At 41.8% G+C, this 16,268-nt stretch overlaps 1 gene segment (V, D, J or C); it reads right to left on the bottom strand.

The window, feature by feature from the left end:
* Positions 1 to 4,857: 4,857 nt before the first annotated feature.
* On the bottom strand, positions 4,858 to 11,018 carry LOC103562754 (T cell receptor beta variable 5-5-like). The segment is given in 5 exon segments: positions 4,858 to 6,048; positions 6,154 to 6,895; positions 7,083 to 7,168; positions 10,465 to 10,814; positions 10,921 to 11,018. Coding segments are annotated over 2 exon segments (429 nt in total).
* Between the last annotated feature and the right edge of the window lie 5,250 nt (positions 11,019 to 16,268).

The following is a 16,268-nucleotide window of genomic DNA, read 5'->3' as shown; positions in this document are numbered from 1 at the left end:
GGGCAGACTGCCTGCCCTGGCTAAGCTGGATTAAATCAGTGCTCTAGTGGGTGGGGCAGACCTCTGCCCTAACAGGTCAGGGGAAGACCTCCAATGGCATCTGCCAGCATCTACATCAGCACACCTGTACTAGGTCACGATAATGGCTGCCTCCAATGTCTCAGTCCCTGCAGAGGTCTCACTTCTCACTGAGGTGCAGCCAGAGACTGTCAGATGAGTCTCTTTTCAGCAAAGTACTGTGCACCTTTCTTTCTCGTGATATTAGGAGCTTTCCTCAATGGGTAAATTTCTGTGTAGGCACGTTGAGAGCAGGATTTTCTTTCCCCTATGTCCAATAGCTTTTCTTGTGGGTATTCCCCAATGTAGTTCATAACCATCAAAGCTAGGCATTATGTCACTCATCTCAGTTGTGCTGAGTCCAAAAGCTGCTTATTGTGGTAACACTTCCCTGCTCAGATCTCCACTCTTCCAGTGAAGTCTTCGTACCTTAAGGTTGCTCCTGCCCAGCTGTGAAACATCACAGCTGGAAGGGGGTTTTTTCCTCTCTGGAAGAATTTCTGCCTCTTCTACCTCAGTCAGTACCATCCCTAGGAGTTCTTAATATCCAGTTTTCCATTCTCTCTGAGGGGTAATTTTTCCAAGAGTAGTTGTAACTTCATTGTGTCTGTGGGAGTAGGTGAGTTCAGAGTCCACCTATGCTTCCTTCTTGACACCGTCCCCTCCAGAAGTTCTTACTGAAGAATATTTTAATGCACTAAGGAGCTTTTTTAAGACACTAAGGCAGACAGATGGAAGTGTTCTCAACAGCCTCTGAACTGGCTGGCTCAGCCTAGAGATAATGTTGAGCTGTGCTGGTTACCTTGAAGAGTTAGAACTCTCTGGAGAACAAAGAATTAGTTTTGAGCTATGATTTGGGACTAGTTGCCAGGATATCCATCTGTGTGTATTCCTTTGAAGAGGAAAATGGCTGAATAAAATAGCTGAAATTATCATCATCATCAATAACATCATTACTATCAATGCAATTCTACAAAAACAGGAAAAAAATGTTTTCCAAACACAAATTATGTGTTGAGACTTTGAGGCAGAAAACTTCCTGAGAAGAGGCTTGAGAGTGAAGGATATCCATTCAAATAGTTTAGATGGTGATACAACCACAGAGGGAAAGCCCACTGTTCACTACTCTCATCTCATCACCATCTATATTATTAATGTTTATTGAGCATGTTTCATGATGGCATATTTTTATAGGAGAGCAATCATCCCTAGCCCCTGAGGGCTGAGTCTGTGATCAGTTACTTTCAGTTTTTCATCTTTGAGTCCTCATCAAGAAGTACTTCAAATCCCTGAGTCATAATTATTTGCAAACATTTCAGCCCTCATGTTTCAAGAAATATTCATGTTCTCCCTTTATATACATGCCAGCTTATCTCTGCAAGCCCACTTCTTTCCCCTGATCGTGAGGAATAAGGGAAGGGCTCTGTTTAGAGCCTCCATGAGCTGAATAGACAGAGGAGAACCATGATGCTTTGTGCACAGGAAGGAAGGGGTTCTGCAGGGCTGTGGCTAAGCTGCTAGCACAGAAATACACGGCTGAGTCCCCCAGCTCTGCAGGCTTGATCTGGAGAGTAGAGTCTCCTCCTTTGGACCTCTCTGCAGAAAACCGATGCTTAGGCAGCTGTGAATCATCTGCTACAGCCTCATCCTCAAAGCTAATCAGAAGACCCAGGCCCTGTCCCAGGGTCTGCTGGTACCAGTAAAGGGCACGGTGGCCAGAAATAGGGTCACACCACAAAGCCACAGCCTGTCCTTTTCCTGTGATCATGTGTCTGGGAGACTGAGTGACTCCACCTTCAGTGAGTTCTGTAGGGGAAAAAGACAGAATTTGAAAATGGAAAAAGGAAACGATTGTAATAATCACTGGAAAGATAAAATGCAGAGATCTTGGCATCTGTAGGACTCACCTGCTCCCAAGAGACAGATGGTCACCCAGCAGAGGAACCTGGTGCCCATTTCAGGGTCAGAATAGGAACAGGAGGTTCAGCAGTTCAGGTCCTTGTGAGCATGAGCAGAGGAGGAGAAATGTCCCTTTTGGCCCTACGAGGTAGTTCCTGTAGTGACGTCACTGTCTCCACAAATACCCACAGTCTGAAACATCAAATACTGTGCAGTAGATTTGCTCATTGCTACTGGGAGCACAACCACAAAGAAAATAAAACAATTAGACAATTGGCTTTTGAATTGTTTCTTACACCTTTCCTTGGATAGAGTTAGGAAATATATTATGTTTAAAATTGTAAGTGCATATTGATACCTCCAAATCAACACAACATTTCTACCTCATCTTTTCCTGGTTCTTAATTATACTCCTTTCTCTTAATAAGTACCCTAGTTCCCAATAATATCAATACATTTACTCATTTTGTCTCTCCTACAGTATGTTAAAATGTTTCAGAAGTAGTACATACACTAAAATCCCAAGTGAAGCTCATCCTCAACCTCATTTAGCCTCATCACAGTAAAACTGCTAAAATATAAAGACAGAGAGAAACTCTGAAAAGCAGTCAGACAAAAAATATGTCACTTCTGAAGAGATATGAAAAGGGTCAATAAGCACATGAAAAGATGCTTAACACCATTAGTCATAGGGAAATGCAGATCAAAACCACAAGGACATTCCACTCCGCACTTACTAGGATGGCTATTAAAGAAAAGAAACAAGTATTAGTGAAGATGGGAAGAAATTAGAACCCTCATGCATTGCTGATGAGAATGTAAAATAGTACAGCTGCTGAGAGAATCAGCTTGGCAATTACTCAAAAAGTTAAATATAGAATTACCATATGACCCAGCAATTGCACTCCTAGATTTATAACCCAAAGAACTGAAGACAGAAACTCAAAGAGATGCTTGTTGACCAATGTCATTGCAGAATTATTCGCAATAGCCAAAAGGTGAAAACAACTCAAATGTCCATCAAGCGATGAGTAGATGTTCAGAAGGTGGTATATCTACACAGTGGAATATTATTCAGCCACACAAAGGAAAAAGATTCTGATACATGTTATAGCATGACGGACCTTGACAGCATCATACTGAGTGAAATACTCCAGACACAGTAGGAAGAATATTGCATGATTCCAAATATATCCACTATCTAGAACAGGCAAGTTCACACAGACCGAAAATAGATGAGAGGTTCCCAGGGCCTAGTGGGGGAGGGGGCCGTAAATGGAGAATAGGTTCAGATTTTCTGTTTGAGATGATGAAACACATTTTGGAAATAGAAAGCGGTGATGGCTGCACATTGTGAATGTGCTTAATGCCACAGAATTGTACATTTAACAATGTTTAAACTGACAAATTTTGTTATATATATAACCACAATCTTAAAAAAGTTAAAAAATACGTACCACCATCATATAAACAGAACCTAAGTTAATTGAATAATTTGATAATTTTTCTAGAAGTGATGTATGTTGGAGTATATCCCCAAAAGAGTTACTGTTATAGCTGTAATCTTCTTTTGTAGGGTAAGAGAGTTCCACTACTCCATACCTTTACACAAATTTCAGATTGTCACTCTTTCGAAAATTTTCTTGTCTGGTAAGTTTGAATTCATACCATATTGTCCAGTTTGCAACACTTTGATTCTAAGTCAGGCTGAGAATCTATTCATATGTTTAGTGATAATTTAGTTTATTCTTCTGTGAACTACCTGGATGAAGTATTGCCATTTTTATTGAGTTGTCCTTTTCTTATTAAGTAATAAGAATTATTATTCATTCTAGATACTAGCTCTATTAGACAAGATCAGCTAAGCTACAGAAAACAAAGAAAAACAAATCCTAAAATCTCAGTGGTTTTACTCTATAAAGCTCTGTTTCTCACGACCACAAAGACAGCATGAAGAGCTTTCTTCAGTGTTTGTCCATCAAATTATGATCTACTGAGCCAGGCTGCTTCCGTGTCGTAATCAGGCAACCTGTAACAGGTACCTTCCAAGTTCAGCAAGGCATTGAAAAGAGAGCTGAGGGGCCTGTGCAGAGAAGCCTGTACACAGCAGACCAGAGACCGCTGTGCTTAGAGAACCCTGCCTGAGAGACTGGCCTTCTGCTGGAATGGGGGAATTTGGTGGTAACCAGCTGCCTACACTGATGTAAACTTTCCTAACTGAGAAAGGTGGCTCTTTGTCCCTAGACTGTGAGTGCAAACAACACAGTTTATCCTGAACACCGGATTTCCTTCCTGGAGACTAGGCTTTTAGTGCATGATGGGCAGTGGGTGCCCGTGTGATGCAGTCCTGATAAAAATTTGAGCACCAGGCCCCTAATGGCTCCCTTGGAAGAAAAATTGCACTCATGTTGCTGCATTTCTGTTGCTGAGGGAAGCTTGAGCTCCCTGTGACCCCTCCAAGGAGGAAAAGAGCCTAAGGAAGCCTGTATGTGGATTCCTCCAGACTCCACCTGTATCTTTTTCCCTTATGATCTGTCACTGAGTATTTACTGTGTCACTGATAAATCTTAGCCATGACCACAACTATATGCCATATCCCATGAGTCATTCTAGAGAATCTCCAAACTTGGGACTGCATTGGGGACCCCCAACACAGCGTCACAGGATATTTTTAAGGACAAGGCTTGGAACTGGCTTACCTAATTTTTACCCACATCCAATTGTCAGAACCTGGTCAGAGGTTCCCAACCCTCCAACTGCAGGTGAGGCTGGGAATGCCAGAGGAGCCACGGGGATTGGGTGAGCAGGAATGGTCTCTGTCACACTGATTCTTGACCATTTGTCTGCATTCATCATGTCTTTTCCCAGTCTGTGACTTACCTTTTCATTTTTTATTGCATGTTTTGATGTACACAAAATTAACTTAATGAAACTGAAAATATAAATATTTATCCATGTAGTTTGTGTTCTTTTGTGTCTCCACGAAAAAAAATCTTTCTTTGAATGAGTGCCTAAAAACACTTTTCTTAAATTCTCTTAGTAAAATTTAAGTTTTACTTTTTATAAGTATGCCAGAAATATTTTTTGTGTGTGTAAGGAGTGAAGTAGAGATCTAGAAATAAGACTGAGGGACTTATGTTCACTGCAGAAGAAATAGCCTATAAAAAAGACGTCTAGGGTATAAAAGAACATGGCACATATGAGGAACCAACCAAATGTAGATTAGTGTGGCTGAAGCAGAGAGAGCCAGGGGAACTTGTCCACGACGATGGTGAAGAGATAGGTGGAGGGCAAACATTATAGGAGTTGTAGGTCTATTGTATCAGAGAAGAAAGGCTGCCAGCAGCAGAGACCATATGAGTGAAGGTTCATGACTGTAAGTGGAAGGTAGTAGAGGGTGTGGAAGGAGTAGATGAGGAAGTCACTGAAGCCCATAGTGGAGGGAAGAATGTAGAGGTTTTAGATTATCAAGGGAATCTTCATGTACCTCAACTAGAGATACATTTTCCTTTCTGTATGCAGAAAGATTGAGATCTGCAGAAGAGAGAACCAGCAAGGTAAGGATGTTGAGATGACCTCTGGTCAGGCCGAGAGTGGCTTAGGGATGGACTTCCACACTCAGCGTCATATCGCCCACTGCTGGAAGGCCGCCATGCTGGCAGGACCTCTGTGACACCTGTGGAGGCAAGGGCTTCCTGGGCTTTGGGTTAGGCCTCATGAGTGCAGGGCACCCTCAGTCTTTCTAACTACACTTTGTGTGCAGAGACGAGGCGGCCGTGCAGCACTGTGGAGTAACTGCTGGCGTAGAAGTACACAGATGTCTGGGAGGGGCTAGGTAGCAGACTCCACCGTGAGGGGGAAATTCTCTGTATTTGATCTGGAGATGCTGTACGCACCGGGGACTTCTCTTTGGTCAGTGCTTCCTATCCCAGATGAATAATGGATTAACTTCAGACCATGTCCCAGGTCTTGTCGATACCAGTACATGCAGTCATGGTTTTGAGTCTGGTGACATCTGAGTCACCCTCTTCCTTGTCCCTGTGATCCTATGTCTCGGGCTCTGAGTGATTCTAGCCCCAGCATTCATGTGTCCTGTAATAGAGAGGGACAGAGCCTGATGTTGTCATCTTAAGAGGAAGACTTGGATTGAGGTCTTGGGAATCCAGAGAAAGAAACCCACCTATGACCAGTACTCACCTGTCCACAGGAAACAAAGAACCACATGGCAGAAGAGCCTGCTGCCCATTTCAGATTCAGGGCAGAATCTCGTGCCTTTCAGCTCTATTTTGGGGAAATAACTTGGGCTCTCGGTGTCTCAATGATGCCAGCATCCCTGACCAATGCTTATGCTGCAGAGCTAAGCTGCCACACCCCTTTCTCACAGGAATAAATGAATTGTTTACATATATACACAACTGAATGTGTAACGGAATAGGAACAATTTTGAAGTCTGTTTTTTGAAGAAATCTTATATTTGTTTTTCCCCTAACCATTAGTAAGGAAATTTGTTCCTCTGCATATTTTATTCCCATAATGATACAAGTCCTTATTTGTATACTATTAAAATTTTTCATAATATTTCTGTTGACTAAGAAACATTCTCATGGCAGTCTTGGTACTTTTGTGACTTCTCTGCTCAAAATTTGCCTCCAAATACCTTTTCTTAGCTTTTATTTTTGCCTAAACTGTAGATAATTGAATGTCAGCTTACAGTGATCTTCTCATTTTAAAACCCACTTAATGTCTAGAAATTTTTCAGTCTCAAGGTCAGGGTCACTGGAATTTGAAGAATGGTTTGATATTGTCTCAGAATTCACCGACTCATGGGAGCCCTGTCATCTGCACTCAGGCCTCTATGTTCTCATGGGCAAGATTCTTCCCTCTGTTTCAGGTGAGGCCATGGACGAGTGGACCACTGAAGCCCAAGCTACTGTGATTTCTGTGAAAAAGAGAGGGTGGTTGTTAGCGATGTGGATGAGCTATTCCCAGTGGTACACATTTCTGATGCCTCTGTGGTCACTGGGAAATGTTCTGTCTCCATTCAGAAGGTCTTGCACCCACCAAATGAGAGAACATTGACTGAGTCATAAATTTGCCATAGTGCAAAGCTCACAGCTAATCAGTACCTGTGCACACTGCTGTTCCATCTGTAGGTCATATCTCAGTGTGAGGCTTCCCTATTTCTGGGACTGCACTTCTCGATGCCTGATTCCTACAAGCACACAACAGTGAGAAAGGACACAAAATCAGAAATCAGAGGCAAGGAGGAAGCTGATGTAGCTCCACATGGAATGGCTTGTGTTTGGATCCTGGCAAACCCATTTATGCCCAGGACTCACTTGGTTCCAGGAGACCAAAAGCCACAGAGCAAAGGAGCCTACAGCCCATGGCTGGCTCAGTGCAACAAAAGGGGCGTTTTTCAGCTAGGACTCACTTTGTTTGGGGTAGGGTACCTGGAATCCCAGACATCTGAGGACTGTTCTTATAATAAGGTATGATCAACAATATCCTAATTTCTTTAGGGAGACAAGCATTTTGCAGGAATATCTCTTTTTAAATTTATTTTTAAATTAATTAGTAATTATTGAGTCACAAATTTGGTGTTGTAGAAAACATACACTTCATCTTGAAGCTTGTCTGTTTCTGATTTTTTTGCACTAGCGTTTCCCAAGAACCTGGAACAGTACCTACACACGGAGGGTGGATTGGCTATAAAGTCAGTGAAGAATAACTTCAGGCCTTCTCACTTGCACAGAACTTCTTCAGGACTTTGAAAACTTTTTCTGTTCTCTTTTCTAAAGAGGACCCTAAATTTTTATAAGCTTTAGGCCCCACAAAACCTGGATCTACTCTTCACCTACATCCCACATGTATTTGTTGAATGAATGAAGAAAGGAATAAATAGATTTCTGAGTCCAGGTAGACTCTACTTCTGTAAACATAATCCTAGCCCATACAGTTACAAATAGGTTCACAGCTTTAAGGGAGCGGGAACCATGCGAGTCTGTTGGAAATTCAAAATAACCCAAATGTACTCACAAAAGATTTACTCATCTATGTTATTATAAGAATTTGAGTGAATGGATGGCAATATGAATGAAAGAAAAATGTCAGTTTCTTCCAAAGGGGAGTGTCTTCCAATGGTCATGTCATTCTATCACTGTCACGGTTTAGGCTGCCCCTGGAGGCAAAGTCTTGAGTCCAGGACTTAAGTGCAAGCAGTTTATTTGGGAAACAATCCCAGGAGACAGGAGTAAGAAAGCAGGGAGAATGAAACGGGGAAGGGGAAAAGCAGCATGAAGGTGCCATATTGAAGTTGCGCTGGAGCAAAAGATGGATTCCTTGGAAACTGCTGAGAAGCACATGGAATGCCTTCAGGATTGTCTACCTGAATGTAGAGCCTGGAGCTTTTCTCCCACCCTGAGCATTAGCACCTGCAGATCTGGCTGCCCTCGTGTGCGGGCCAAGTGGACTCCTATGACATAGAGAAGGCACTAGGCCAGAAAGCAGAGGGACTCCTGGTGGGCATGTGGGGGGCTGTCGGCACAAGGTGAATGGACGCAGACTTGGATGTAACTGTCCCTGTAGCTGTGGCTGAAATCAGAGGTGGGCCGAGGATGTGATGGAAGGCATGAGAGGCCCTTCTACGATGGTCTCTCTTCAAATGAAACTGTCCCTTCATCCGTCAGATCTTTTGTGTGATCTCCAATTGCTCTGAAGCCACAATTTCTAGAAGCACCACACTTTCTTTCATATGAGAATTAATATCAAACAGGAAGTGCTGTCGTGGGTCTTATTTTTATTTTGCCTTAAGAGGCGACACTTCGTAATTAATTTCACACATAAATGATCAGACGACTGTATTTGCATTTCAGATAACTTTGTGTCAGGAACATAGGTGAGACAGGCAAAAGTCATCCACACCTGCCTGTGATCCCAGAATCGCACATAGTAAACAATTGTGCTAGACCAGAGGTTTATCATAGAGGTAATAGGGAACTAAGATTTCTTGAGCCTATACTTTATATTAGGTAACTTTTTTTATTTGCTTCCGTAAAATCTCAGCAACACACATTTTATTGTTCTCAGTTAACAAACAGAAAACTCAGATAAATATTTTCCAAGTGGCTGAAGGCAGGTCATAATAGGAACAGACCAAGGCCTTTGAAGTCAGAGCTCCATCCTCTTCAGTGCATAGCCTCCCAGGTGAGAGACATTGTGCAAATGATGTGTGTCAGAGCCAGGGTTTCAGAAAGGGACTTCTGGGTCAGTGTTCAGTTCTGAAGACGTCTCCCTCTACCCAAATGCAGGAGGGTGGGGTGATAAAGCATGGGGGCAATCAGGATTGGCTATGGCTGAGTGCCAGTTCCCATAGTTGGTGGCTGTGCCTCTTTTAACAAATTATCTAAACTCTGTTACAATCAGTTTTTCGTTGTAATGTGGAGAAATTGTTCTATCTCATGTGGTTCTTAAGAAAATTAATCGAAACAGTGTACTTAAGTATATGGTACAGAGAAATGAGTGATAAATAAGGAAATTCTCTGTAAGTTCACATCAGAGTAGTAGAATGAAAGCTGTTGTCTGTGTTCACTAATAAACTTGTACCTTCAGGCTGCAAATGTCTACACCATACATTTAATATCTGTGACTCTCAGCTGTTTTCTTCAGTCCCTGACCTGGGCAGAAGTAGCATTTCAGATTTTCTGACCACAAGTGGTGGACCTGAGAGCAAGCTGCAGCCTTCGGAGACCCTCCCTCCTCCAGAACTTCCGATGGTTTAGAAGCAGTAATTCCCCGTATTAACTCCCATTCTGCCTGAAATTGCTGGAGGGCTTCTGTTTCCTTGGCTGAATCCTCTGATACTTTGTAAATCCCCCTAGACACTTCTCTTCTGTAGTAGAGGATATAATGGCCCCACTGTATATGGAACTATCATGGGACAAACACACATTCTCTGGCTTGAAGTTATATGTCCTAGACATTGGCAGGCAATAAGCTATAGTGACCACACACCATGATGGGTCACTTCCCCACCACAGCTCAGCTGGCCTTGAAATGCCAGAGACAGTGCTCTGCTATATCTTATTGATCAAGGCCCAGGGGAACACTGTGGAATTTAGGGGAACATTGATTTTGGAGGCATGGAGATGTAGGCTTGACTCCTGCCTCTGACACTTTAAATATGAAATATTTGGAAAGTCTATTAGCGATAGCTTTCTATCTCTAAAGTGATATACTGAGATCTCCTTGTCTATACAGTGGGCACACTGATATCTACCTGGCATTAAAACACATAAAGTTCACCTACAGTCTATCACAGAGTAGGAACTCCTGCCATTCGCTAGGACTTGGAAGGTGATGGCAGAGATGTGAGAATACTCAGTGATGCTGGGGCCTGACTATTCAGGAGTGCTCTGCCTGAGCTCGGCAGGGAAGAGAGGGTGTTAGAGCAGAACTAGAAGCATCCCTGGGACTTGGCTAAGGCCTCCTCGCTCCCCCATCACATACTTAGCTGGGACAGGAAGGTTTGAGTACAGGGAGCCGGGAACTCCGCAGGGCTGTGCCTGAGCTGCTGGCACAGAGATACAAGGCTGATTCTTCCAGCTCCAAGGAGCTCACGTCCAGCTCAGAGCTATAGTCACTGAACTGTTGAGCTGAGAAGCGGTCAGGGATGTTCCGCTTCTCTCCCTGCTCCTTTTCATAATACTTGATGAGAAACTGGGGGCCCTGCCCAAGAGCCTGCTGGAACCAGCAAACACTGCTGTGTCCAGAGCTGGGGTAGCATTTCAGAACAGCATTTCCCCCCATGCCTTTGATTAGGTGTTTGGGGAACTGGATGACCCCAGCATCCGCTGGACCTGTGGAGAAAGGAGACAGAGGCTGAAGACCTAGTGCAGGAAGGAGGCTGATACTCCAGCAACAGTCAAAGGCTCAAGATATGTCCCACCTGAGTTCAGGACTCACCAGCTTCCAGGAGACGGAGGGCCACACAGCAGAGGAGCTGGGTGCCCCTGGCTGACTCAGGCAGCACAAGACAGAGCATCTCCCTACTCAAGGCTCTGGCCTTTGGGGAAGAGAACAGATGTTTTGCTCCTCCCTTTTCTCCCTTTGGAGGGCTTTCTTGTGATGTCATTTCTGATGTCACTGTCCTTGTGGGCTCCTGTAGGCACTGTGCATCCCATGGACAGGCTCAGCTGATCCAGGTCTTCCCATCTCTGTCTGCCTGCCTCTTGAGCAGGGAGAGTTGGCTGTGCTGTGCTAGTCTGGCCAGGGTCCAACCTCCACACCTTCTCTACTGTCCTCAGAGCAGGTGCTCCTTTCACTACACCTGGCTCTGATTATCCAGGCCACCCCACTGGAGCCCCATCACACTCTCCACCAAATGTAGGCTCCAAGAGAGGCCTTACTCCATGGAAGGGAAGTTCTTGGTTCCCTGCTGTGGCAAACACAAGTGCACATCAGTTCTTGTGAGAAGACTATGATCAACACTTCATATACCAGGACTTACTTTGATTCAAAAAATTATCTCCCTGATGCAGGGACCAAGCCAAGACTGTCTCTCCCTTAACCCTCTCTCTCTCCCGGATGCTATCAGCGGCTCACTCAGTGGATCCACAGCGCCCTCACGTGGCCAGTTGTTCAGGAGCTCCATCGACAGTGCCCAAGCAGGTGGGTACCACCTACATTAGGCGTTGGGATGACCCAGGACACAGCACAGCTCTTGCTGATTTGATGCTTACCTCTCTCAAGCTGACCCTTAGCATGTGGTCGTGAGGGAGGCACTAAGCAAATATTTTTCCAAAAAGACTAGAATAATTCTAAATCTCATAATTAGTGTTCTAGGAAAGGCGATACCAGCCAGTCATTTGATGCCAGCTGCCCTGGGAAGGGGTTGGAACCTTGGGCAAAGGGCTCTCTGGGACCCAAGGTACTTCCTGGAGAGGGCTGAGGGTGGAGTCCATTAGCCAAAAAGTCTTCCAAACTGCTGGGGAAATAACCCCATCAGTTCCATGGAGAAGGAACTGTCTGCTTGTATATTTTCCTGTTTTGAAGACCCTGCTCAAATCTTTCACTCTTTTTTTTTTTTAATTGAATTACTTGACTTTTTAAAAAATTGAATTACTTGACTTTTTTATTATTGATTTATAGGAATTCTTTATATTACGGATACATGCCCTTTCTCGGATATCTATCTATATATCTATATAAATATATTTTTTGCATGTGTGTGAGGAAGAATCGCCCTAAGCTAACATCTGTTGCCAATCTTCCTCTTTTGGGTTGAGGAAGATTGTTGCTGAGCCAATCTGATATCTGTGCCACTCTCCTCTTCTTTATGTGGGGTGCCGTCAGAGCATGGCTTGACGAATGGTGCTAGGTCCCTATCTGGGATCTGAACCCATGAACCCCAGGCCGCCAAAGCAGAGCTTGCAAACTTAACCACTATGCCACCGGGCCAGCCCCTAAATCATTATCTTACTATCTTTTGATGGACAGAATTTAAAAAGTTTTGATAAAGAAAAGTTTACTTTTTAAAGATGACAATTTTTTTTGTCCTCTTTAGGAAATCTTTGCCTGCTCCAAGGTCATAAAGAGGATTTGCTATATTTTCTTTCAGACGCTTTGTAGTTCAGAAGCTTTATAGATCATTGAGAATGTTGATCCATCTCACACGAATTTTTGCTCATGGCAGCGGTGAACATATTTTTTATGTAAAAGGCCCAATGGTAAATATGTTTGGTTTGTGCCCCATGCAGTCTCTGTCCCAGCTACTCAACTGGGCCGTCACAGGGCAGAAGCAGCCAGAGACAATATGCAAATGAATGAGCACAGCTGTGTTCCAATAAAACTTTATTTATGGATACTGACATTTGAGTTTTGTATGAGGTTCATATGTCACAAAATATTATTCTTTATATTTTTTCAACCATTTAACAGTGTGAAAACCACTGTTGGCTTCTGGGCCGCATGCGAACAGGCAGGGATCGGATTGAGGCTGTGGGTCTTAGTTTGCCCTCTCCTGGATTGTGGGGTGAGACAAGGACTGAGATCCATCATTTCTTCATATGATACACAGTTTCTCCAGCACCATTCGTTGGAAACACTATTTTTCCCCTCTTTGTGCTACTTTTACTGTTTGATCTAGGAATTAAAATATACATTTTTAGCTTATGGTAGTCCACTTGCAAAAATCTTCTGTTAACCGTAGGTTTTTCATAAATGCCTTTTATTAGGCAATGAAGTTTCTAAACACTCCTGATTTGCTAAGAGATTTTATCAGGTGTGGATGTTAGATTTCATCAAATGTTTTTTGAGCATCTATGGAGATGATCATATGATTTTTCTTTTTTTAGTGTTTGATGTGGTGACTTGCACTGACAGTTTTTAAACCGACTGCACGTTACTGAGATAAACTCCACTTGGTCATGACGTCTTATCCTTTTTAGATGTTGTTGGATTCAACATACTGGATCTTAAAAGGATTATTAATCAGTATTCACGAGGGATATTGGTCTGTAGTTTTCTTTTCTTGTAATGCCTTTGTCTGGTTTGGTCCATAGCAGTGCCGGCCTCAGGATGCACAGGGGATTATTCCTATTCTTCGGTTTTCCCCTAAGTACGGCTTTAGTGTCGTCCTACCAGCTTTGATATGTTATCATTTCATCTTTATTCAGTTAAAAACACTTTAAATTTCCTTTTTGCTTTGTTCTTTGGCCCCTGGGCTATTTAGAATGTTATTTAATCTGAATATTTCATATTTTTCCAGAGATCTTTCTGTTGATTTCTAATTTAGTGCCTCTGTGGTCAGAGAACACACTCTACATGATTTAATTCTTTTAAATTTATTGATACTTACTTTATGCCCAGAGTCTATAGTCCATCCTGGCACATGGTTAGTGTGCCCTGGAAAAGGACGTGTATTCTACTGCTGTTGGGTGAAGTATTCTGTAAACATCAATTAGGTCAAGTTGGTTGATAATGTTGTGCGTGTCTTCTATATCCTTACTGATTTTTTATCCTGTCAATTGTTCAATCAGTTACTGAGAGGTATTGAGATGGCTGACTGTAATTGTGGGTTTGTCTATTTCTCCTTGCAGTTCTCCCCTTTTTGCTTCAGTATTTGAAGCTCTGTTTTTAGATGCATAAATCTTTATGATTACTGTGTCCTCTTATTAGATTGGCCCTTTTATCCTTAGGATATGACCTGCTTTATCCCAGAGGATATACTCTGCTCTGAGATTTCCTTTCTCTGATATTAATATCACTGCTTCTGCTATCTTTTGTTGAGTGTTAGCATGGTCCATCTTTCCCACCCTTTTACTTTTTACATTCTGAGCCTTCCTAGTGCATTTTTGGTAGGTAGCACATAGCAGTTTTTTCTTTTTTATTCAATATCACAATCTGTACTTTTTAATTAGGTCATTTAGACTATTTTCATTTGATGTGATTATCGATCTCGTTACATTCGTGTCTATCATCTTGCCATTCGTTTTCTATTAGTCCCATCTCTTCTTTGTTCCTTTTTCATTCTCTTTTATACCTTCTTGTGGATTAATGGAGCATTTCTGTAATAATTCATTTTACCTCTTTTGTTGCCTTATTAGCTATGACGGTGTTGTGTAATTTTAGAGGTGGCTCCAGGGTTTGTAATTTACGTCTCCACCTTTACACAGTCTGCCTTCCAGTGATGCTGTACTACTTCGCATAGAGTGTGAAAACCTTACAATGGTGGGATATTTGTCCATTTATCTCCACTCTGTCTTGCTGTTGTTGTCGTACACTTTATTTTACATATATGTTTCAACCCCACAGTATGTTGGAATTATTTTGATGCAAACAGCCAATTATCCTATAAAGAAATTTAAATGTAAAAAACTTGCCTTTGGGAAGTAACACATTAGACTACTTGAAGTTGTCCCATAGCTCACTGATGCCCTTTTCTTTTCTCTCTCTGTTTCATTATTAACTGTTTATATTCCATCTTCCAGTGCATTCATTTTTTTCTTCTATAATGTCTAATCTACTGCTAATCCCATCCAGTGTATTCTCATCACAGAAATGTATTTTTATCTCTAGAAGTTTGACTTGGATCTTTCTATACCTTCCCCATATCTATTTGACTTTGAGCATGTGGGATATGGTTATAATAACTGGTTAATACCTTTGTCTGCCAGTTTGTCATTGTGGATTTTTTTGCTGTTCACTGATTCGTTGATTTTTCTTCCCATTATGGATTGTATTTTCCTGCTTCTTTGCATGCCTGTAATCTTTGATTAGATGCCAGACATGGTGTATTTTATCTTTGGGATTGCTAGCTATTTTTTATTCTTACTAAAATTCTTACCTCTGTTTCATGATGCCGTTAAGTTACTTGGGAACAAAAAGCAAAAAATTGCTAGAAGGCATTTTTTCCTTGAAGAATTTGACAAGCTGATTCTAAAATACATGTGCAAAATGTATAGTGTCAAGAACCTTTAATAAAAAGAGATGAAGCTTGAAGAATTAGACTATCAGGTATCAAGCCCTATTAAAATGCTATAATAAATAAAATAGTATGTTATTAGTGTAAAAACTGACAAAACAGACCATGTAACAGAATGGAGATCCAAGAAAAACAGACCCACATATATGCAATGAATGATTTATAACAAGAGTAATATTATAGAGTGGCAAGGAAAATAAGTATCCTTCAACAAGTAGTATTAGGTCAGTTGGGTAACCATGTGGAAAAATATAACTTGATCCCTTCTTCATTTCATATACAAAGAATTAATTCCTTTTGCTTTACAGATATAAATGTGAAAGTTTTAAAACAGAAATAATTTAGAAGGAAATATAAGAAAACATGACTATTTTGAAGTAGGAAAAACTTCTTAAATTAGACAACAAAATACAAAATGCAAACTAAAAATGGGGAAAAATGGAATGATTTTGGACTAAAAATTTCTGTTTATCAAAAGACATCAAGAGAGTGAAAAAGTAATCCACAAAGGGTGTGGGTGTGTTTGTGCACATGTGTGTGCATGCCAAATGAAGCACCCAGTTACCTCTGATGAGAGTGTAAATTTGTACAACTGCTTTGGAAACCTCAAAGAATTCTAAATGGCCAATATAACTGTTATTCAGGCTTTCGTTGAATCACTTCCTTTTAACACCTTCTCAAGTGGGGTACACTTTATTAAACCTGGCTAAATTTAGATTCCTATTAAAAAATAGACTAGAGACAAAGGGAATTAAACACAGAATGAGTGCAAGATGGTCAAGAGAAATAAAAATGTGATACATGGACATACTTAACGTGCATTGTGGTG

The sequence above is a fragment of the Equus przewalskii genome, chromosome 4 (assembly GCF_037783145.1).
Source record: "Equus przewalskii isolate Varuska chromosome 4, EquPr2, whole genome shotgun sequence".
NCBI classification, from domain to species: Eukaryota; Metazoa; Chordata; class Mammalia; order Perissodactyla; family Equidae; genus Equus; species Equus przewalskii.
This window is presented reverse-complemented; position numbering and strand designations above follow the sequence as displayed.